This window comes from Camelus dromedarius, chromosome 2, assembly GCF_036321535.1.
Source record: "Camelus dromedarius isolate mCamDro1 chromosome 2, mCamDro1.pat, whole genome shotgun sequence".
NCBI lineage: Eukaryota > Metazoa > Chordata > Mammalia > Artiodactyla > Camelidae > Camelus > Camelus dromedarius.
In genome coordinates, this window is record NC_087437.1 from 51542127 (window position 1) to 51565101 (window position 22975).

At 55.2% G+C, this 22975-nt stretch overlaps 2 protein-coding genes across 7 annotated transcripts; one reads left to right on the plus strand and one right to left on the minus strand.

Moving 5' to 3' along the window:
• Window positions 1–65: 65 nt before the first annotated feature.
• On the plus strand, window positions 66–8658 carry FAM131A (family with sequence similarity 131 member A). Of its 5 annotated transcripts, none has more exons than XM_031452536.2 (6): window positions 66–247; window positions 2410–2552; window positions 4783–4876; window positions 5126–5308; window positions 5477–5593; window positions 6913–8658. In XM_031452536.2, exons 1-6 carry the CDS (start codon window positions 211–213, stop codon window positions 7389–7391), a joined length of 1053 nt encoding a protein of 350 aa, XP_031308396.1. In that variant the 5' UTR covers window positions 66–210; the 3' UTR covers window positions 7392–8658. The 5 variants fall into 5 exon arrangements, with proteins under 5 accessions (XP_031308396.1, XP_031308412.1, XP_064349458.1 ...); XM_064493388.1 differs by lacking the exon at window positions 66–247 and adding an exon at window positions 1351–1382; XM_010976194.3 differs by lacking the exon at window positions 66–247 and adding an exon at window positions 1544–1810.
• On the minus strand, window positions 8600–22919 carry CLCN2 (chloride voltage-gated channel 2). 2 transcript variants are annotated; one of them, XM_010976191.3, is made up of 24 exons: window positions 22691–22919; window positions 20259–20415; window positions 19986–20117; window positions 19503–19631; window positions 19283–19416; window positions 19100–19177; window positions 18939–19017; window positions 18696–18821; window positions 18511–18595; window positions 18320–18421; window positions 17352–17436; window positions 17060–17215; window positions 16598–16667; window positions 16251–16361; window positions 15815–16028; window positions 15353–15486; window positions 14907–15079; window positions 14666–14780; window positions 14362–14435; window positions 14069–14128; window positions 13889–13927; window positions 13609–13713; window positions 9291–9377; window positions 8600–9149 (listed from the first exon to the last, which is right to left on the minus strand). In XM_010976191.3, the coding sequence occupies exons 1-24, from the start codon at window positions 22766–22768 to the stop codon at window positions 8955–8957; spliced, it is 2718 nt and encodes a 905-aa protein (XP_010974493.2). In that variant the 5' UTR covers window positions 22769–22919; the 3' UTR covers window positions 8600–8954. The 2 variants fall into 2 exon arrangements, with proteins under 2 accessions (XP_010974493.2, XP_031308373.2); XM_031452513.2 differs by lacking the exon at window positions 14069–14128.
• Window positions 22920–22975: the final 56 nt, after the last annotated feature.

A 22975-nucleotide genomic window follows, 5' to 3' on the forward strand; every position in this document is an offset into this window, starting at 1 on the left:
TGGCCGTGACGTCGGCTTCGCCCCACCCTTCTTTGGGTGGTGACGCGAGTGGCCACACCCCCACGCTTACGTCACCGGCCCGGTTCCCTCTCCCGGGAGCGGTGGTGGACGCGCGGCTCCCACCCCCTCCCGGTGGCGGCCGCGGCCCTACCCTCTGCAAGGCGATGGCCCAGGCCCCGAGCGCAGGCTAGCGTGCCTGGGTGCCCGGCCATGGGCTGTATCGGCTCTCGGAGCCCGGCAGGTCAGGGTAAGAGGCGGAGGCCGGGCCCTGGTTGGGGAGTCGGGCTGCGGCTGCTCTGAGCGCGGCCCGCGGGGGGGTGGGGGCCTTGAGGAGGGGGCCGGTGTTGGAAGAGGGAGGAGCCTGCACTGGGGAGGCGGGCCCGGCAAGAGAAAGGAGCAGGCCTGAGCGGGGAGGGGGCTAAACCGACTCGGGCTCGCTCCCAAGGCCTGCTTGCCTGCCTGCCTGCCTGCCTGCCTCTGGGCTTTGCAGGGTGGACTCGTGGTCTTTCTGCCTGCATTCCCACCGCTGAGGGTGGCAGGAGGCGCACAGCCTAGGGAGGGGTGGGCAACCCTCTTCAGCCCGTGGCGACTGCCCCACTCACAATCACCCCCTTCAGCTTACACCTTTTCTCTCACTGTCCTGGGAGTGGCCCTGTGCTGGTAACTTGCTTCTCCTAGCTGTGTCCCAACCCCCTTCAGGAGGTAGCCTGCGAACGCTGGCCAAGCACCCTACTACTACAGAGTTTTTGACTAAATTTACCATCCCCTTTAGAGTATCCTGGTTGATGAAGGGAACCCGCAGCCCCATTTGGGGCACCTGTGAGCACTTGGTCACTTCTCACCTTGTACAACTGTTTTAGTTACCTTCTCCCACTCCTAACAAAAACAAAAATCACCGTACCCTGTGGAGGGAAACAGGAGCCCAAAGGGAGGCCCTCAGGGCATCCTTCCCACAATTGCTGACCCTTACTTGGGCCTTAGTTCCCATGGATGGTGGTGCACACTGGGGCCTGGCCTTAGATGTCTGAGGTGGGTCAGCCTACTTTACTCCACTGTCATGGATTTCTCCAAGCCTAAGTCCAGTGGGAACTTGTGACGTTGAGGGCTGGGTTTGGAATGGGTTCTGGGTCTTCAGGGCAGGCGGTCAGTCACACAGGCATTAGTGTAGTTGGTACTTGAGATTCTTTTGAGCTAAGACTAGCTGAGATTTGTGCTTTACTTAGGCTCCCATGAGGAATTCTGGGATTTGTAGTCTTAAATTAATCTCATGATTTTTGAAAGCTGAGAAGCAGCAGGCTGCTCTGATCCCTCTGGCCCTGCTAAAGCTTGGCATTCAGGAAGTCTTGGCTGACCTAATGACTGGTCTGAAGAGCCCTGATTAGGTACCAGCTGGGGGCCAGGAATGGCCTGTAACCTTGTGTCTTCCTTTTGGTTGGTAGCATTTCTGGGGACCACCAGCTGGCTGAGGCTCAGGGACAGAGACGGCTGCTCCAGCTAAAGGTCAGTTGTGATGTACATTGCCTCTTGGCACTGTCTAAGGGATGGGCCTCAGCTCCCACCTCCTCAAAGCCATGAGGCAGAAGTGTTCTCCTTATGTGACTAGGCACAGGTTCCAAGTGGGGAGGGGACTGGCTCCACATCCGGAGCCAAAATAGGAATAGAACTGGGAGCTGAGCCTGGAGCGGTTCTGGGCTTTTGGTTCTCTGCATCAACACAGCCAGCATGCCTATGATTTCTGTGCTGGGCAAAATGTTTCTGTGGCAGCGTGAAGGGCCTGGAGGACGATGGACTTGTCAGACAAGTCGCAGAGGTGAGATCAGGGACAGAGATGTGATTTGGGAGGTGATGGGAAGCTGAGGGGTAGGGTGCTCTGGTGGCAAGAGGAAAATTACTCTGGCTTAGATACTGGGAACCAGGCTGAAATAGGACCAGACAAGGCATCAGAAAAAAGCTTTAGGGGACTGGGGTGAAAGGTGGAAAAAATCACAGATTTGTCAGAAAAGAGTAAAGAACTGCGTACAAGCTGAGGCTGGCAAGAGGAAAGAACCAAGAGAAGGAAGGCAGCAAGCCTGCAAAAGGTCTAAGGTGGTGGTGGGGAGAGGGTGGTGATGGTGGTGGAAGAATGTGGTGTGCTTTCCAAGAGGAATAGGTAGGCTGAGAAACCCGAGAAGATTCAGAATTTTTCAAAGTTTAGGTTTCATACTTAGGGTTTTGGTGGCAGAATATATCTTGAGGAGGACAGTGGCCAATGGCTGCCACAAAATGGCCCCAGGGGTCTGAAGGTCAGGGCTGTGGGACAGGGGCTTTCAGGCTTGTGGAGAGCACCAGGTGGTTGCTTATAGTCTAGGAGGTGGGGGAATCTTGGCAGAAATGGGAGCCAAACTGAACAGCCTTTCCCCCACTCCTCAGTGGCATCGGACCCCTCGTGGGCTGTGGAGTGGATCGAACTTCCTCGGGGCCTCTCTCTATCTTCCTTGGGATCTGCTCGGACCCTCCGAGGCTGGAGCCGGTCCTCCCGCCCTTCCTCCGTGGACAGCCAGGACTTGCCAGAGGTGCTGGGCCCTTCGTGTTGGTAGAGGGAAGGGGGGCGGCCCCCACCACCCGCATCCACACCAAGAGATTCTGTGTACTCCACCCCCGCCTCGCCAGTCTGCTTCTGGCTCTCTTTCCCTGCGAGCGGAGGCGCTATCCGGCCGGCAGGGCTGCAAGACCGCCCCCGCGCCGGTCTGCTCTGCTCGGCGCGGTGCCAGCGGGCGGGCTTGCTTGCGCCTTGGGCCCTGACGTCAGCGCATCCCGGGCCGGGCCGTATCCCGGGAGACCCTGTTGCATGGTGATGGGTTGCCAGGGTGACATACACCTTTTCTCTGGGCCTGGGCCGCAGCTGCGCGGAGCGCTGACACGGATGGCGGTGGCTGAGGGGAGTGATGGGAGGGAGGGAGAGCGAGCCAGAAAACACCCAGCAGGTGCTCCTCCCCCCAGGCCTGGCCAGAAGCTGCCGGAGCCACCTTGGGGGCCCTGTCAGCCAGGTACTGAAGGGGAGGGACAGAGGGTGGGCTTGAGGTCAAGGGGTAGGCGGAGTCCCTTTCTGAGGGGTGGAACGTAATGGAGGAGAGCTAGGAAATGCTGGGGAGGGGGCATGTGCCTCTGATTTCATTCATTCATTGAGGGAGGCGTTTGCTGGGGCTGCCAGGGGGCACTGAACCAGGTGCAGGGTGGAGGAAGGAACCCAGGTGAATCAGATTTAGGCCTTACCATCCCAAGATCCCTCAAAAAAGATGCAAAGGCAATGCTGTGATGGGGGTGGGGGCGTTGAAGAAGACAGAAACTGTGAACTGAAAACATAATAGGAGGTGGCACTTGAGAGTCAGGCCTTAAATGATAAGAGAACATTTTGTCAGGCAAGGCCCAGGGGAAAGTTGCTTTCCTTTGCCTGGAGGCAGGAGGGCTGCTTCCTTACCGGGAAGGTGGAGAAGTGGGCTTTTCCTGGGCAGAGGAGATCAGGGGTGGATTCCAAGCAGGCCTGGAAGGAGGCTAGGGCCTCACAGAGTGGGTTCCTTCAGTGCCTGACTGTGAAGCTTGCACTTCATTGGGCGTTGGAGGAGCCCAGAAAAGATTTTAAACAAGGACATGTTGTGACCAGTTGCACTCCAGGAAGATAATTTGTTCACATTTGTAATTTGCCTCATTCATTCAGCTTATGTGTTTTGAGAGATTACTCTGTACCAGGCACTGTGCTAAACTCAAGGGTGCAGCAGTGACTGAGAGACACTGAATTTCTCAAAGAGTTACAAACTACAAGAGCTAAGACCAACAAGTAATAAGGAAACATACGAAATAGACCATGATGGCACACACGGGGTTATGTTGATGGAGGATGGTGACTTGTTACAGACTACAGAGGGAGGATGGACAACTGGTATGGTGGCCAGGAAGGCTCTCTGAGGGAGTGGTTCAGCCAAGACCCAAAAGATGAGAAACAAAGAGCCAGACAGTCATGGGAGGTGTGTGTGGGGGTACATTTACACAACATTCTGGGCTGAGAAAATAGCATGGAGTTAGAGCTTGGGGGGACCACCACTTGTACTAATCGGGGCAAAGGGCACTGAGGGCTCACCCTTAAGGAGGGGCAGTGGCAGCGGGAGTAGAAAGGATGAGGGTTGTGTAAGAGGAAGTTTGGAGATGGAATCATTAGGTCTTAACAACAGATATGGGTCAGCAAGGCTTAGGGGAGAGCTGATGGTGATGCTGAGGCTTGGAGCCAGGCTGCAGGGGAGAATGGTGGGGTGATGCAAAGTAAGGAAGTCCGGAAGCAGGGCTGGAAATGGGAACAAAGTATTGGGTTTGGTTTTGATCATGCTGAGTTTGTGGCCCTGTAGGCTCTAGAAACAGCTAGAATGTGGGTCTGAAAACTGAGAGGAGGAGAGGGGCAAGGGGGAAAGGACCCAGAGGAACCTGATGGCATACCCTTGTCCCTTCCTCTTCTATCTTCCCACTCCATTTACTTGCCAACCTGCTTCCTTCCCCTCTGTAGGCAGGGAAGGTGGAGAATTAGCTGCTGTTCTGCTCCTTTGGGCCTGCCCGAGTCTTCATTGCTCCCCAGGAGGACAGTTTGCTCATCCTGGCTTCTTAGTCTCTTACATATCCCAGCAGCCACTGGGACATTTGAAATACCCTGACATCTCTTCCCAGCTCCCATATCCCCTTGACGCCTTGGGTAGAGTATAGACGTGTGGGAGACGCTGCTGTCAGAGGGGCACTCACCCTCTAATGCTATCACCCAAGGTGAATGTTGGAGACACAGTCGCGATGCTGCCCAAGTCCCGGAGAGCCCTAACTATCCAGGAGATTGCTGCACTGGCCAGATCCTCCCTGCATGGTATGCATCTTTTCCCATGCTTTTGACCATTTGGTCCTTTCTTCTCCCTTTTGCCCATGCCCTTGGGGACTGTATCCTGTGAGCTCTTGCTGGGATCTTCCTTTTCCTCCCTTTCTCAGCTGAATGCCAGCCCTCTCTGCCCACCCAAAGGCATATGTGGACCCTAATTACCACCACCCTTCCACTTCCCTCCCAGATGCTCCCTGGCCTGTGCCCTTACCAGATTTCCTCACTCTGCCCCATCTCCAGGTATTTCTCAGGTGGTGAAGGACCACGTGACCAAGCCCACCGCCATGGCCCAGGGCCGAGTGGCTCACCTCATTGAGTGGAAGGGCTGGAGCAAGCCAAGTGACTCGCCTGCTGCCCTGGAATCAGCCTTTTCCTCCTATTCAGACCTCAGCGAGGGTGAACAAGAGGCTCGCTTTGCAGCAGGTGGGTACAGCAAGGGGGTCAGCCACACGTTTGTCATAGGGATGCTCGCTCTCATCTCCTTGGGCCTGATGTGGGGGTTGGAGTCTTTCCACACTCCAATGGCTCCCCTCTCCTGTGCCCAAGCCTCAGCTTTTCTCTGCTAAATGAATTCTGTGTTCTTCCTGACAGGAGTGGCTGAGCAATTTGCCATTGCAGAAGCCAAGCTTCGGGCATGGTCTTCAGTGGATGGTGAGGACTCCACGGATGAATCCTATGATGAGGACTTTGCTGGGGGAACTGACTCAGGTGAGGGGACATCCTGTGTGAGTGCTGCCAGCTGGGGTGGAATTGCCTGATAAGCCTTGTGATTCAGAGCTAAGCGTTTGTTTTGGAAGGGGAGTTCCAGAATGTCCTCAGCCTGTGGAAGGAGGAAGGGGAGGGACAGACTCTGTCCAGGTACTTCTCGACATTCCAGAGGAAGGAGGCTGTCCATGCTTATGGGTGGGCAGTCAGCAATTGGAAATGGAGTGGTTCCTTTTCCATAGGTGCTAAGCCTCCTCTGCCGGTCTGGGAAGTTGAGCCTTGCAGTCCTTAAGAGAAAAAAAAGGCCCAGAGACCTCACTGACATCTTCTGTGCAGCTGATCTCTGGGAGGGTCTGCAGTGCCTTGCCTTTCCCTCTCAAGGCAGCCTCCTGGCTGGCTGTGGCAGCACAGCTCCTCCCGGGGCTGGGGCCCCAGACAAACAGGAAGGCTTGCTGGGCCTGGACCGCCCACAGGCCCGCTGGCTCCAGCTCAGCATCCTTGCCTTCCAGCTGAGACCTGCCTGTGGGCCTTTCCCAAGGCCAGTGCTTGCAGAGGAGACCCTGCGGGGGCCATGCAGCTGTGCAAAGGCCATCCTTTCATCTTCCATTCTCTCAACCACATGGCTGACTTTCTCTGTAGCTTCTGGACTCAAGTCTCACAGGCCACCATCCCCCCTGACCTCTTTGCCTTTGAAGATTGCCTTCACTCACCCCCACCCCTCAAGCTAATTAACAAGTTCTCCAGGGTGGGCAATACATTAGAACAAATTGGTGACTGCTGCTGTGGTCTAGAGGGGACTGATTTGGATGCTTGAGGCCAAGGTGGAGCTGTGAACCACAAGTGTTTTTGTTTGAGTTCCAGGCTTGCTTTGACCCCCAGGATAATGATAATAACTAATATTTATCCAAGGCCACTACTAGCCCACGTGGAACCTTTGTGCAAATTAGAAAAAGGCACCCCCTTTTTGGGCAGGCACAGCCCCATGCCAGGGCATGCTACTTGGTGAAGAGAGTGAGGGCTGAATCTCAGCCTTCACTCACTGTCTTGGACAGGTTCCCCTTGTGCAGTGAGCAACCTGCACAACCATGTATGGTATCCCTGTATTCATTGCTTTCTTACTGTGTACCACTCTGTTATTCTCTCAACAGCCCCATAAGGTTAGAACCCTCAATTCACCATTAAGGAATCTAAGGCACCAAGAGGTTAAGTGACTTGCTCCAAGTTATCTAGCTCCCATGAGGGTGGAGTCTGGGGGACGTGGCCTTCGGGCTGGCCAGTTGACATGGGGCTAGCAGGTCTGTCTCCTTCCTCTCCCTCTGCAGATACGGCTGGGCAGCTGCCCCTGGGGCCTCACCTCCAGGACCTCTTCACCGGCCACCGATTCTCCCGGCCTCTGCGCCAGGGCTCCGTGGAGCCCGAGAGCGACTGCTCACAGACCGTGTCCCCAGAGACCCTGTGCTCTAGTCTGTGCAGCCTGGAGGACGGGTTGCTGGGCTCCCCGGCCCGCCTGGCTTCCCAGCTGCTGGGCGACGAGCTGCTCCTCGCCAAACTGCCCCCCAGCCGGGAAAGTGCCTTCCGCAGCCTGGGCCCGTTGGAGGCCCAGGACTCGCTCTACAGCTCGCCCCTCACAGAGTCCTGCCTTTCCCCTGCCACCGAGGAGGAGCCAGCCTCCTGCAAGGACTGCCAGCCGCTCTGCCCGCCACCAGCAGGCAGCTGGGAATGGCAGCAGCAAGCCTCTGATGTAGCTTCTTCTGGGGTGGTATCCTTAGACGAGGAAGAGGTGGAGCCAGAGGAACAGTGACCCAAATCATGCCCGGTGGTGGCATGTGTCCCCTGGCTGCTGCTGGGGACAGAGCCTCCGTGCCCCAGCTCGGGTGAGGCTTCCAGCAGAGCTTCAAAGCCTGGAGGGCTCCTGGGAGCACTCACTCCGTTGTGTGTTTTGCATGAAAGTGTTCCAGAGGACGCAGGGGCCAGGCTGGGGGCGCATGTCCTGCCCCCACTCCTGGGGTTTGCCGGGGTTTGCCTGGGGCCCCTGGGGCATGGCTACAGCTGTGGCAGACAGTGATGTTCATGTTCTTAAATCAAAAACACCACGTACACATTTTCTCCTCAGATGATGTGAACCCCTAAGGGGGCGGTTGTGACTGGGCTGTGTGGGGTAGAGCGGGAGGGAGCCTGGCCTCCCCTGCCCCGTCCTCCTGCCTCTCTTCTCTGCTTCTCTCCTCACCTCCGAGTCCATGTGCAGTGCTTGGCAGAATCATCCCCTCCAGGGTGGCCGGCTCTGACCCTCCAGGAGCGGACAGATTGAGCCACCCCTCGAGGGCCCCTTGCCCACCTGGGCTCGTGCTGTGCTTCACCTCTCCATCGTCTCTAAATCTTCTTTTTCCTAAAGAGGGGTATGGTCTGTTCTTTCAGTGGAATCTTCTCTGGGAGGCATCAGAATGATGAAAGCCTGTACTCTCTTGGTCCTTTTCCTGGCCCCTGTGATGGGGTCTGGGCCCTTTCCCAGCCCCTTGTGGGACACAGGGGCAGGATCCTGGGGCCTCACAGCCAGCAGGCTGCCCCATTCACTCAGAGCTCTCTTTAGGGTGGTGGCATTGGAAGAAGGGATGGCTCTGGTTGCCAGAGTGGAGATTTGGATGTTCTTCTGGAGAGGGCCACAAGGGGGCCACACAGTGGCCGGGCAGTTGTCTGCAGGAGTTGTGCCAACGAGGGACAGTCCTGAGGAGTGTCTCTCCTCAGGGAGGAAAGAAGGTAGTGCCTTTCTTGGCTGAATGAAAGGACAAAACTACCTTTCTAGGGGCCTCTGCCCCAGCCAGGGTATTGATGAACAAATGGTGATGGCCACTGCAGATCCTGCATTCCATGGACTGCGGGCTCTGGAGTGTTACAGCCGTGGTGGGTGTGGGTGGCTGCTGAAATTTGGAGCCTTGTAGGCTTTGGCAGGTGAGAGGGCCCAAGGTAAGAACAGAGCTGATGGGCACAGGCATTCTATATATAAGTGGCTCATTAGGTGTTTATTTTGTTCTATTTAAGAATTTGTTTTATTAAATTAATATAAAAATCTTTGTAAATCTCTATATACATCTGGTCATTGGAGGTTCCAGTATAAACCCATCTTAGTTCTACCCCTTCCCCCCTCAAAGGGGGAGCAGGGGTCACGTGACCCTTTCCCCATCCTGCTGGGCAGTGCTGATCTTCCTGCCCTTGGGACACTTGCTGCAGGTAGGCACTGGGTCAGATTCCAGGTAGGATGAGCCACGAGAAGCTAGCACCCCACGTCTGGAAGCGGGGCTGGTGCTCCCACTTTCCCAAGGCAGGAGGAACAGGAGAGGTGTAGGATCCGGGCTGCCCTTCCAGGGGATCACTGGCACTTATCGTCGCTGTCAGAAGGGCTGCCCTCCCGGGGGAGGCCATGGCGGGAGCGGGGTCCCCACAGTGCATGCACCTCAGTGGTCTCTGTGTCACTGCTGCTGGTGGCACTGTCACGGAAGCTGGCAAGGGGTGGCCGGACTTTCACACCCTGTGCTGTGACAGAACCCTCGATAGCCTTCCGGAGCTGGAAAGATGAGAGGGTCAGATGTGTGGACTTGGAGCTCCCTGCTCAGACTCCTCCCCAGCACTTCCCCAGGTGAGCAGGACATATGCCTCCATGCCTTTTTGGATGTGGAAGTGGCTATGATGGCCACTATCATCTCACCTCCTTTAGGGTGACGATTCCAATGAGTCTGCCAATACTGGTGACATAAGCGTGGTCCACTCCCAGCAGTGAAAAGATGGTGTGCGTCTGTGGGGTGGAGAAAAAACACATTGGACTTGATGTGTGAGGGGACAGCTCTAAATTACAGGCCAGAGGGACCCAGGAAGGTGGTGGTAGGGAGTAGGAGGGGTGCCATGGATGGTGAGGGGAAGGGGACGGGCCCACTGGAGGAAAAAGAGGAATAATGAGAGTGTTTCTGTAACCAGGCCTCAGAAACTCGATACTGGGAATGTTTATGTTGCTTATGTTGATGGAGCAATCCTCGTCCCACGTTAGAAAGGACAGAGGAGGGAATGACTTGTTCAAATCCAGCATCTAATGACTGGCCAGGCACTGGGTTAGGTCTTAGGTCTTTCTTACTTTAGCATTTAATTTCAGTAGTATCCTGAGAACTAAGTATGATACCGATTCTATGGGAGAGGCAGCATGAGGCTGAGTGCTGAAGTGACCGCTCAGGGTCATTGGTAAGAAGTGGTCTTGCAGCCCAGGTCACTTGTCATCACACTATAGAAGGAGGAAACACAGCCCTGGTTGTCCTGTGCAGATGTCCGATTAGTCATGGAGATACCCGGGACGGAGGTTCCACACACCCCACAACCGCTTAGAGGTACTGGCCCTGAATCTTGTGCCTCTAGCCCACCTCAGTGGCTGACACACGTTTCCCATTTGGAATCCCTTTACCCTGGCTTTGACATCTCAGTCTTGGCCTGCAGCACTCTGCATCTCTCATACAGGTTGCTTTTTCTGGGGCCTATGTAGCACCCAAGGTCCTTTTGACATATACCTTGCAGTCCAGGGGGATAACAGTTGCCCCCATCCCCCCATGTTTTTCTTGCTTTGGGCCCTCCAAGCTTTCAGATGTAATCACCAAGGGTTCAGAAACTACCAGCCAGTTCCCCTTGTGCTCTAAGTGGATTTTCTTGGGCCAGATGTCTTGAAAAACACTCTACTGACTCAGCAGTTCCTGGAATTTTTGGCCTATCATTTATCACACTGTTTTGAGTTTAGTTGTAAACCTTTTGGCTTAATGTTTGAATCAAAATGGGCATTAATAACCCAGCTTCTTGAGTACCAGTTACTAAGAACTCATTGTAATCATCTTAGCACTTTAGAAATGATTTCTTATACAGTTGCTAAATCCTTTACTAAAGGACTTCCAGAACTTTCTTAACTTTCTTCATCTGTGGCATGACAGTACTTATAAAAGGAGCTAGAAGTTCAGTTTTAGAATGAGCTTTTCTGTGCTCCTTTGCTACCTATGTCATAACTGTCATGTGGTTAGTGAGCTCCTCCTCATATCTGACTTGAATCCTATGTGCCACAAGTTAACATGCTGTTGTTTTAAGAGTTCCTGTTTCACTAATCCCTTGGCCTTGCCTTCTTCTGTTTTAATAATCCCTCTCATCTTCTCCCAAGGATTCTACTAAATAGTTCCCCTGGATTTGCTGTTCTTCACAATCCTGATCAGAGTGAGCTTCTGGCAGATTATAAGTTAAGCCTTTTAGGTTTGCAAATCACTTGTCCCATTAAACCTTACTGATCTACTTTCTGAACATCCTGGCCATTCTCCCCAACTCCCTCACAATCCTCACCAGGAGGGGCCGCAACCTCCTACTGGGCTCTGCTTCCTGTCCTACTTCCCTCCAACTTGGCTCTGCCATCCTAAGAGCTTTCCCAAACTTGAGTTAGACCCTAGACTCCCCAGCATGGCCCATAACACACTTCCTAAGCCCACTCCAGCCTGTCTTCCCAGCCTCAGATGCTGCCAGGCACCCCAGCTTCCAGCCTCATATAATCACTCATCCTTTTCTGAAAACATCCGTCTCTTCCACACTTCAGCCCTTCCTGCATAATACCATCTTTTAAAGTCCCCTGCTGTTCGCCTCTCAGTAAAAGTAGTAGCAGTAATTCCTAACATATGTTGGATACGTACTATGTGCCAGGCGCTGTTGAAAGTGCTTCATACGTTATCAATGCTAATCCTCAGAAAAACGATACAGGTTCAAGGATCCCATTTTACAGATAAGGAACGTGAAGCACAGAGAGGCTAAGAAATGTGACAAGGTTAAAAAGCCAGCTACCACGTGGTAGAGCGAGAATTCGGTTCAAACCACTGGCCTCCTGCTGGCACTCAACCCCTCCCCCACCCCAACTGCTGCCCTGCAGGTGGCCCTGAATGAATGAGGTGCTCGGCTAGGCTAGTACGGGGAGGTCCAGTTGCACAGGCTCCTAAAACATCTCCAGTGTATTCTCTCTCCCCTCTCAATGTTCCTTTCTTGGACTTAATTGGGCTACTACTTACTGACTCCTCAGGCCGGCAAGGACATTGTGACTTCTCATCTTTTATGTTCTTATCGCTTCCAGTTCTTTATACTTTTTTTAGTTGGTTCCTCAAAGCCTTCTTTTCTTCCTCTGATTTTTCAAGTTTGTAACAAACACCTACTTTGTTTTTTTCATTTTAATTTAATTAGACACCAGGGAGCCCATTGGAGGGCTCGTACTTCTTGGGCTTGGGAACAGTTAATTGACAGGGAGAGGGACAGTGTGGCCTTCTGAAAGACTCCTGGGATAGGGGCCAGAAAATCTGGCCTCTGGGCCTGACTCCACCATACTGACTTGGGCAAGTGACCTCCTCACTGCCTTAGTTTCCCCATGTATTAAAATGGTTAAATCTACAGGCTTCTGTTGGGGAGGATATAGCTCAGTGTGAGAATGTTTGGTTAGCAAGTACAAGGTCCTGGGTTCAATCCCCAGTACTTCCATTAAAAAATAAATGAATAAATAAACCTAATTACTCCTCCCACCCCCCAATTTTTTAAAAAGCTATTAAAAAATCCACAGGCTTTTGGGTCAGACCATCTAGGATTCCAGGCCTGGTTCTGCTACCTACTAGCTGTGTGACCTTGGGAAACCTGCTTAACCTCTCTGAATCTCAGTGTCCTCATCTATAAAAACTGGAATATCACAATAACCATCAGTTTGGTTGTGAGGATTAAATTAAACATGTGAAGCACTTAGCCCACTGCCTGGCACATAGCAGACACTAAAAAAATGTCAGCATCATCATCATCATCATGCAGTGTTTGAAGATTAAGTAAGATGATGGAAAAGCTTTAGAGGTCTTAGGAAGAAAGGCTTTAAATAAAAGTATTATTTAAATACAATGTATTATTCACAGGCCTATCTTCTTTTTTTCTTGCAACTGCACTGCAGTTCCCCACTCATTTTGATCCAAGGTTTTTACCCCAAGGTTTATAAGTGCCTTTATTACCTTTTGCTTTTTGTTGTCGTCCCGTCCTTCCTGCCCCAGCCTCTGTTTGTCTGTCCTAGGCTGGCTCTTGGGCACAGCTTGCGTCTAAGCTAGCTGCCCAAGTTGCAGACCTTGGGAGTATCTCCCACCTCTGCACCTTCCCAACCCCATGCCTCAGAAGCTCGCACATTAAGTCAGTCAGCAATTTAGCTAAACCCCCCAGGTTTCCACCCTAGCAGCCTGCTGGGTGTGCCCATACTCCCTGCCTTCACTTAGAGGCCTGAAGGTGCCCAATGATGCCAGCCACCCCTTCTTGGGGAGCCCCTGAGGTAGTCCTCCAAAGAAAGCCCCCACCCTCCATCGGCATCAGCCTTACCCCCCAGCAACCTGCCTTGACGCCAATTTTCTCCCCATTTATGCAGGCTGTCTTGCCCTTCTGCTGAGCTATCTTCCTGTGTCCTTACCAGTTTTCCTTTGGCCTACGTTAAGTCAGACTTTCTGGGGTCTGACATTCCAAGCCCCCCACTAGGCACTTCTCATCTTTGTTTATCTTTTCTCCACAGTGTCTCCACCCCTACGTAGATGTTTGTTAGCTTGTTTATTAAATTTTCTTATCCTGCTTGTTTCTCATCCATTTTTTTCAGCGTGGGTGTATCAGCTTTGTTGGGTGCTGGCAGCCTCCTGCCCAGCTCTGACCCTAGAGGGTCAGAGGCCTTTTGGCTTCCACCCAGCTCAAGCCCTGTCTTTGCTGCTTTGGTTCAGAGTTCCCTGGGGGTAAGGCTGAGCAGAGGAAAAATGATGCCTGGCTCCACCGTAGGCAGGAAGAGGCTAAGGGGCCCTGGCTCCTAACCTCCCATGGTTTGAAGCAATGTGTTTGAAAAACATCTTAGCACAGAGCTCTCTGCTGTCTCTTTTCTCCCCACTGGCTTGAATCTAAACTTGTGGGAGGATCTAGATCCCCACTCTTTGCTCTTGAGAGCCGAGGCAGCCCTGGCCCTCTGGCCCTACCTTGTGCAAAGAGGTCCGTTCCACCAGCTGGAAGGGAGCAGGGTCAATTTTGCAGTCACTGAAGTTGACAGGTTCATCAAGTTGCTGCTCCTCCCACTCTAGAATCTGAGGGGACAAGACTAGGGGGGTTAGGGAGAAGGTGCCAATAGCTGTTCTCACCTCCCTAAAAGTTGACTTGCCCTTTTTCCTATCCCATGGTCCCTCCCACAGGGACAGTAGCCAAGGTGATGACTGAACACACCCAGGAAGAAACAGAGTCCAGAGTCCAGTCACACCTTACCTCCTCAGGGGTCATCTCGCCTTCCAGGTCGGAGTCGCTCTAGGAGAGAGGAAGGAAGGTTGGCACCTAGGGGCTGGGGAGGTGGCTGTATCTCCCCAGCTCAGGGGAGGCTTGCCCGGCCTAGACCCTGGCCCTCCCTGTCTAGTGCTTCTGAGCTGCAGGCAGAAAGGGAGCACTCACCGCCAGGGAGATTCGGACCCGCTTCAGCTTGCGCTTGTCACATTTTTCTGACTTCTCCAACTTTGTTAGAGCCAAACCAGAGAGAAGAGGAGTTGATGTTATAGGGAGGAGGGAGGTGAGGGAAAGTGGTGGGCCAGGAGGAAGGGCACACTGCAGGGACAGAGCTGGTATTTAGGAGGGCAGATGGGCCAGGAGAATGGAGGCAGGCACTGCAGGGTTAATGGAGAGGTGGTCTCAGCATCAGAGAGAGAGCTGGAAAGAAAGAGCCAGATGGAGAGGCTCCAAACACTCACCTCTGAAGCAGCCTCGGTGGGTGGACTGCCACAGAAGAGGCTTCTGAGGGCAATGCCTGCCTGCTCCATGTTCCCTGTGTTCCCAAACACAAGGACCCGAGGGCAAGGTCATCTTTGCCAGAAAGGACCAGGAGAGGTGAGAAGGGCAAGGGGAGAGGCGTCCCAGTTCGACTCCTGGCCCATCTGGACAGCATCTTAGCTGGGATGTGCTCCAGTAGAAAGGCTGGGCAGGGATCCTAGTGGGTCTCAGGGGCTGGGCTCTGGCTCTGTTGGAGGACACAAGGCTAGCAGGAGATGGGCTCACCTGTAGGACTCTCCTTGAGGTCTGTGGTGTTGCTGGGGCCCCTCTTGAGAGCAGGCTTCAGGGGCTTGTGCATCTCCCCCCGGGCTGCAGGGAAGCCTGAGTCCTCTGTGTTCACCTGCACAGACACAAAGGCGTTGGGGAGCCTGTGGCCCCAGACCACCTCTATGTCACCCTCTCAATCAGTCTACACAGTGACATTTAGGAAGTCTGGGTGCCTCCACCGTGGGCCTTTTCCCCTCACCTGGAAGCGGACAGAGGTCTCAGGGCTGGGGGGATTCTCCTGATCAGAGGGTGAGGCGGTCTGGGCAGTGCGGCGCTCCTGCATGTACTGCCGCCGGCGGGCTGGGCTCAGTTGGGCCCCCAGCAATGCCACCACCTGCGAGTGTTCGATGGAGCCCAGGAGGATCATGGACTCTGGATGGAGCAGGTGGGAGGGTTCAGGAGCCGTGAATGAGGCCCTCTTACCCTCTGGCCTTCTCTCACACTCAGCATGGGGCCTTGGACACAGGCCACACATTCGAGGAAACCCTGGCTGGCAGTGCTGGCTTACTCCCTTTGAAACCAAGGAGACTTGTCCTGAGCTCCTGCCCCGCCCATTTCTTGAGCAGCGACCCTGGGAGATGACCCTGACCCTAGGAGATGACCCTGTTAGATGACCCTAGCACCTGGGCCCCCTCCTGGTCTCACCAGGGGACTCTACTAGGGCCAACATGCGACCCTTGGTCCTGTGCAGTGCCAACCGCAGGTCCCGGAAGGTGCAGCTGAGGGCCACGTGGGGAACATCCCGAACCATGATGTCCTCCACTCGCACCCGGTACTGCCTGAGGGCGGAGAAAGGCACTTGGTTTGCGGTCAGCATGGGGAGGGTAGCCGGAGCACAACCATCCCAGGGCCATAAGGAAAGCCTCAAAGCCTATGAGGAAAAGGGCTAAGCATCAAGGAGTACCCACTGACTTTATTCTGATCAGGTGGGCCAGCCATTGCTCCCCCAGGGAGTGGACAAGGTCAGCTCTGACTAGGAGGGAGCAGGGTGGCTGATCTCCCAGCCTCACTGGCTGAGGACCTTCTTGGAGGTGGGTGTGAGGGGGTCCTAGGATGCCTTCTGCCCCTCCCTCACCCCCCACCCCCCCATCACCCAGTCCTTCGTACTGGTGGCGGCCCCAGCCCAGCTCAGGCAGATAGGGCAGTTTCTTGATTCGGATGATGCTGTCATAGAGTGAGGGCTGTAGGCTCTGGGCAACGGCGTTGGCCAGGATGACGGCGATCATAACAGGCAGGATGTGGGCGATCTGGCCTGTGAGCTCGAACACAATCACGGCCGTGGACACTGTGTGTGTCACTGCTCCTGCCAGTGCAGCTGCCCCTGGGGACAGCCACACTCAGTCTCTCAGAGTGCCCAGGTCCCAGATGACCCTCCCCACCCAGACACAGTCCTGTAGGACCCCTTGGGGCCACTCAGTACAATTCTGGGGAATGGGTTTCTGCATCTGAAGGAAGCCTAGTTTCTGCCAGCAGGGGGCACCAAAGCCTCAGGCCCTGTGCCCTGACGAGTTTTCCAAGACAGACTGGGACCAGGAGCACTCACCCACCACTGCATAGCCTCCGGGCACAATCCGGTAAGTGCTGCTGTCTGTGTGAATCCCATCTGGGAACCAAGCAGCCATGCTTTCGCCCACCAGACGCCCAAATGCTGCTCCTTCAGGGAGGGGGGTGGGAAGAGAAACAGGTAGTGGAGGGGGAGGGCAGGGACACTAGGAAGAGAGAGGGTCAGAGGGTAGGGAAGGGGCCAGTGGGTCATTCAGTGCAGAGGACTTCCCTGCAGGGGTCGGGGTTGGGGCTGGGGCTGGACCAAAACCCATTCCCAGGTAGAGAGGGGATGGACAGGAGTGGCCAGAGGGTGCAGGCTGGGAGAATAGGCAGCTGAGGACTCACCAATGACAAAGACAGGCATGAAGGCCCCGCAGGGCACCGGGATGGTGGTGGCCAGTGCAGACATCCAGAACTGCAGGCAGGAGGCCGTTCAAACAGGGAGAGGTGCCACCTGGCCCCAGGCAGCCCCCAGCTTCACCCCAGAAGCCTACCTTCCTTATTAGTCAGGCACAAACGTCCCAGCTATCTCAGAATCCCCCAGAGGTAAAGAAAAAGGGAAGGACTCCGGAACCAGGTGGCTTGGGTTCAAATCTTCACTCTGCCATCTAGCTGTGTGACTTTGGGCCAGTTACTTAACCGCTTTCTGCCTCAACTTCCCATCTTTAAAACAAGGGTACTTAATAGTACCTTTGTCAGAGCATTGTGGTGAAGCTTAAAGGGAGTTAATATTTGGAAAGTGCTTAGATTGTGCCCGGCATAATCATAGTAAGCCTATGTTGGGTATATATATGTAAACAGCCCCACCTTCATGAGAATGAAGATGACCAAGGTGAGGAAGACGTTGGCGCGTGGTGGGCTCCAGGCCTGTGAGGTTCCGGGTGGCTCTAGCTCCTCCATCAGACCCTGGCGGACCCATGTCCGGTTGTCAAACAGGGTGACCAGTGTCTCTTTCTGTGAGAGCTATAGATGGACAGGGTTCCTCAGGCTGGGGAACTGACAAAATGAAGGGAAGGGGCCCACAGGAGAGCAAGGGCTGTTGGATTTAGAAGGGACGCATCCCAAGAGAAAACACAATTCCTGTTCTTCCTGGGGTTACCTGTCCGGCCATGAACTGTCCAAAGCCAGGCGGAAAGGTCAGAGTAGAGATGAGCAGGGTCACCAGTGCCGGGAAGAGCAGGCGTCTAGAGATGTAGGTTTCACAGCATCAAACACCTACTACAGACTGGTGATAGGTTTGGGTGCCCTCCCATACCTCAGGGCCGAGGCCATAGGAGAGCCTTCGCTCTTACATAAAAGGACACAGTTCTGAGAGAAGACCCTCTTTGCTGTTCATGATATGATGGCCCTGAGGGTGATGGCCATCCAGGGTTATAATGAGCCCAAATGCTTTTCTGCTGGCTCCTGACTCCCTAAGTGGGCAGCAGCAGCAGAAAATCCATCCCCAGCCCTCTCTGGACAACTGCTGAGCTGCAACTCCTCCCCCATCAGAAACCCCAGCTGAAGAGCTCATTATGTGAGTGTGGAGAAGTTTCTGCCTCCATCTATTTCTCTGTGGTGACATAAGAGTGAAGGCCAGTGTTGAGGAAAGCTCAGGTCACATGAAGTTGACCAAAGGTGCCCAAGGGAGCAGGTTCTATTGGATGCCCTTTCTCTGAAGGATATCAGTCCCAACAGAAGTCATGTCACAGGACTCCCCACTCCCAATCCTCAGGGTCATGACTGAGAGAGCTGTGCTTCAGAGACAAATCCACAGGGGAGGAGGTAAGGCCCAAACAGCGTCCAGGGAGCACTGTTCTCCGGGCCAGGCCAAGGGCCTCAAGGAGGCCTTAGTCTTTCACCCAAAATGCCCTTTCCCACTGACTAAAACTTCAAATACATTTCAGGTGATTCAAATAAAAGCCGAAGTGTTCAATCGCCTGGGAGACACCATTGGCTGATTTTCTCAATGGAATGCCTGTTTATTTGACTGGGCCACAACTTGCCGTTTCAGTCTCACCACTTTCCCCGGTCACCCGCCCCACCCATGATGCTCACACAACCCAAAGTGGGCCAGAGTCAACTCACTTCTTCATGAGGAAACGGTTGATGGTTTTCTGCTTCCGCATCACCTGGACAATCTTCCGGTTCAGGTAGACAAAGAGCGCTCCCCCGAAGCCACTAGCAATACTGGAGAGGGAAGAAGCACCTGGGTGAAAGGAGGTCTTCTCTCATTTACCTCCTCCTCTCCAACTTACCCCACTCCCTCAGCTCCTCACCCAATGACAGCAAAGGCTGGCAGCTCCTGGAGGTCGAAGGGGAAGTCGAGCCGGAACCGGGTTTTGAATAGAGCCGTAATGGTCTCTGAAGGGAAGCAGAGTAGCAGAGGAAGGTGGGTGCAGCCACGAGAGTCTCCAACCCCCAGCCATCTCGGGGGCTCCCCTCATGCCTCAGGTCCCCTCACCTTCATCGCGGTTCCAGACTGCCAAGACGCGGAAGATGAAGGCACTGAAGGTGGCAGCAAAGAAGCCCCGCCAGTAGTTTCGCACTGCGAAGAAGGTGGAGGTGACCTCGATGCTGAACAGCACACCTGCGGTGCAGGGAGAGCACCACTTGAGGCCGTGGCCTGGCCTAAGGTTGCAGATGCAGATGAGAGGGGCAAAGGAGGCAAGGCCAAGGGCAGGGCTGGGCTGGCCTGACTGCCTACCCCCAATGGGTGCTGCAAAGCAGCAGCCCACTCCCACAGCACAGGCGGCAGCCAGCATCTCTGTGTTCCGGGATTCATTCTGGTGAGAATGGTAGAAAGGGGAGTCAGTGTGGGCTCAGCAGCCCACCCTTCCCTCTGCCTCCTCCCAGGGTCCCCCTTACCTCATAGATGCCCCCAAATAGGGAGAGGAACTTGCTGAGGAGGGCGGCACACATGCTTGCAATATGCACAAAAGGGCCCTAGGGGGTGCGGGCAGGTGGTGAGTGTGGAAGGGGCACCCCCTGATCTTGGTCTGGCTTCCTCCTCCTTTGGGGGGGCTCCCTTGTTCCCCACTCTACACTCACCTCTTTGCCAAGGGGCATCCCGCTGCCAAGGGCACAGGTCAGCCCGATGACCTTAGCTACAAAGGTTTTGAGGGTGAGGTATTCCTTCAGCACCACTCCCCGCAAGATGGTCTTCATCTCGGGGATGCCAGACCCTGGAGAGGGTACAGTCCTAGGAGAGTCACTTGATATGCCCGTTTCAGGAGGTCCCATCTTGCCCTCGCTTTCTCTCCTACTGTACCGACAGCCTGAGGAGCCAGGATCTGTGTGAATCCAGCTGAGAAAGTGATGAGGACGACGGGGTAGGTGACCCAGGCCAGGTACTGGAGCAAGAGGCTAGTGTTCAAGCCCCGGGACATCCACTGCTGAGCTGTGGGGAGAGGATGTGCTACTGGAGCTCCGATGTGCATACCCAGGCCCTGCCTGGTCACTGATGTACTGATGTGACAAGCTGTCCCAGGGAATACCACACGGAACCCGGGCACAAGGGGTAGAGAGGAGGCTGGGGACATTCACTGGGACAAAGATCACTACAGGTAAGAGGGTCAGTTGGACAAGGGAAGGAAGAAGTTGTGGGCTATGGGAGAGGCAATGATCATGCCTGAAGACGGGGCAGTAAGGCTGTCCAGAGGGAGTGGCCAGTGGCCAAGATACTTGGACAAGTGTGGCATGGAGGAAGCAGGTGGGTTCTTCCCAGCACTCCCCCGCCAGCCCTTGTCCTCACCCTGCAGGCAGGCAGCGATGGCATAGTCCATGGCCCAGCTGACCAGCGCCATGACGAGCCCCAGCAGGACCAGGAAGATCCAGTCTTCACCAACCCTGGACACTAGGAACTTATGGCAGTGTACGGTGCAGACTGGGAGCAGGGAAGGGAAGAAAGGGGAGGCTGGCACCGAAGTGGTCCTCCCTCTGTCCCCCTCCCCTATGGGCAGCTATAGTGGTCTCTGATCCCCTCAGCACAGCACAGCCAAGTTCCCTGCCCCAACCCAGGTCTCACTGCGGCATCGGGCACAACGGCTCTGTCCATATTCCAGGAGCTCTGGGGGAGCCCGAGGGGAAGGTGGACCCCTCCAGGGCTCAGGCCCTCCCAGGCGGATCCGAGCAGCTTCCTCTTTGGCAAAGGCCCCAAGGTCCTGAGTATACCGGCCATACATCTGAGCAATAGAGGAGATGGGGGTTAGCAGGCATGGGCTGAGTGGGGATGTAAGGGAGAGCTCCTGGGGCCTCTACTCCCCTTCTCCCAGCTCCCACATTATACCCTTCTTAAACCCACAGTCCCTACTTCGGCTTAGGGTGTGGGAACAATGCACACTGCAGACTGTGGGGGCTGTCCTGGCTGGAGTGATGGAAACAGCCAAGGTACAGGGACACAGCTCTGGGGGTGGCAGAATAATCGGTCCTCTTCTCACAGGCCTGGGGTGGTACTGGGTAGGAGGAGAACTGAAGAGGAGTGGGAGGGAAGGCTCCAGAGGAGGAAAAGATGGAAAAACCTAAGGCAGTCTGAAAGTGGGAGGAGGGAAGGTCAGAGAATAAGGGATGGTCAAGGACACATGGGTAACAATAAGGGCCTCAGGGAACTGGGGGCAGCTGCGTTGGGCCTAGGAACAGGCGGGGCCCCAATCCTTATCACGTTCCTGCTGGGCCTCTGGCCTGTGACCGACTCAGCTGCACCCCTCCCACCCACCCTAATCCCCTTGTCCCCTTTCTCCACCCCCACCCCCCACCAGCCTGCCTACCCAGCTGGGAGTGGAAAGTCTCTCTGGGTGGGTGGAGAGTGCTTGGTGGTCTCAGCACCACTCTGGAGCTGCCCTGAGTCCAGTGGCGGGCTGGGGGACAGCAGAAGCTGATGGCTGGGCTGTGACTGTAGACACTGGGGTGATGGGACGGGAGAGTGGCTGAGCCATGGCTAGACCTGCCAAGCTGGGCGTGTGTTGGGGGGTGGGGAGGAGTAGATTCCGGCTGCCACCCGCAGAGCTTCGGGACACAAAGGGCTCCTGTTGGGGCTGGGGTGGGGGTGCAGAGGGAGGGAAAGATAGAGACACAGAGAGAGAGAGTGATAGAGAGCAAGGAGAGGGAGGAAAGGGAACCAGAGACAGGAGGAAGGGGGAGACGAGAGGCCGGGGGAAGGGGCAGAGAAGAGAAAGGAGACCAGAGAGGCAGAAGGGAGGGGGAAAAGAGAGAAAGTAGAGTATAAAGAGGCACACTCAGCGAAGGAGGGGGAGGTGAGTGTGTGAGAGAAAGACAAAGGAATTGGAAGGACAAGGGGGAGAGGCTGAAGCAGAGAGTACTGGGGAGAGAGCTTGACCCTGAGAACTCATTCCAGAGATAGAGACCAGGCGAAGGAGATGGAGAGGTGGTTGGTGTAAAGATAGACACGATTTCAGAGGCCAGGTGCCTGGCTTCCTTGGCCAATGCCCCATTCTTGGTCTGTGTAAATTGACAGACACTTTCCACCCTATGCAAAGGCTTACCCCTCTACCCTTGCTCCACCCCCATCCCTGCCACCTCTCCTTGTCATCCTGTTTCATCCAGTCACTATCTTGTAACTGGGCACCTCCCAGCCTCAGTTATAGCCCAGGCCCCCTCCTCCTGAAGCGATTCCTTCCCTGCCTCCTTCCTGGGCAAATTCCAGCCTGCACTGATAAAAAGGAGCTACAGGGCCCACTCCCTTCCCTAGACTTTGGGTCCCCCACCCCAATGACACAAGCAGGAGCAATAAGTTTCTCAAACACTGAGTTACAGTGGTGGCCATGAGTCAGCTCAGAGCCCCAGGACCCCTGCTTCTAATGATGTTAAGGGACGGTCCTGGGGTGAGTAGGGGCTATATACCCAGAGTCAGCATGGACAAAGGTCCCAATTCCCACACCCATTCCTGCTTTACCCATTCTCCATAAAACTCCTGTCCCTAAGGTGGCAGGCCACATTGTCCCAGAGAATTGACCAAAGGGTTCCTGGAGTCAATGCTGGGTTGCCAGACCCCAGGAGTAAGGGCCAGGGCTGGGTTTGGGTCTGATTATCCTTCTATGCACATCGCAGAGACAGAAGGAACGTCTTGGATGGTGGAGATAGGAGTGTACAGAAAGTTCAAGGATGTGAGTGGTCTGGAAAATGATAGTGGGGTGCTGAGACTTGGACCCAGGTGGTAGTGGGGAGGAGCAAAGAAAATGTTGGAGGGTGGGTAAAGGGCAGGACATCTGGAACTAGCACCTGAAGTCCTTGTCCTCTGCAGGCCCCCAGCCTCGGCCAGAAACCTGCAAGCAGCTTTCCACCCCTTAGCCCTCCAGCCTCTCAGGCCCTCAAGCCTCAGTTTCCCCAGCTTAGAGGGCTGGAGTGGGATAAGGCTGGGCCCCAGGACCTCGCGCTTCTACGGGTAACCAGGAGCAGCGGTCCAGGAGCACATTCCTCAGGGCTCCGCTCGGCTTCACTTACCAGGGTCTGCTCGTACTGCAGCGCCCGCGGCTCCATCCCTTCCTCCGCCACCCCCGCCGCTCCCGCGGCAGCCGCCATCTCCGCTCACAGCCCTCTGGCCTCCCGCGGCGGCTCGGGCTCTGGCCCGGACTCGACTCCCGACCCGCGGAGCCTGCGCCCACACCCGTCCCGTTCCCGCAGCCCGGACGGCCGAGTGCAGAGTGTGGCGGGCCCCGGGCGGGCGCCGCTGGCGGAGCCTCCCGCTCGCGTCCCCTCCTCGGCGGGCGGGCCGAGGGCGGTGCCCTC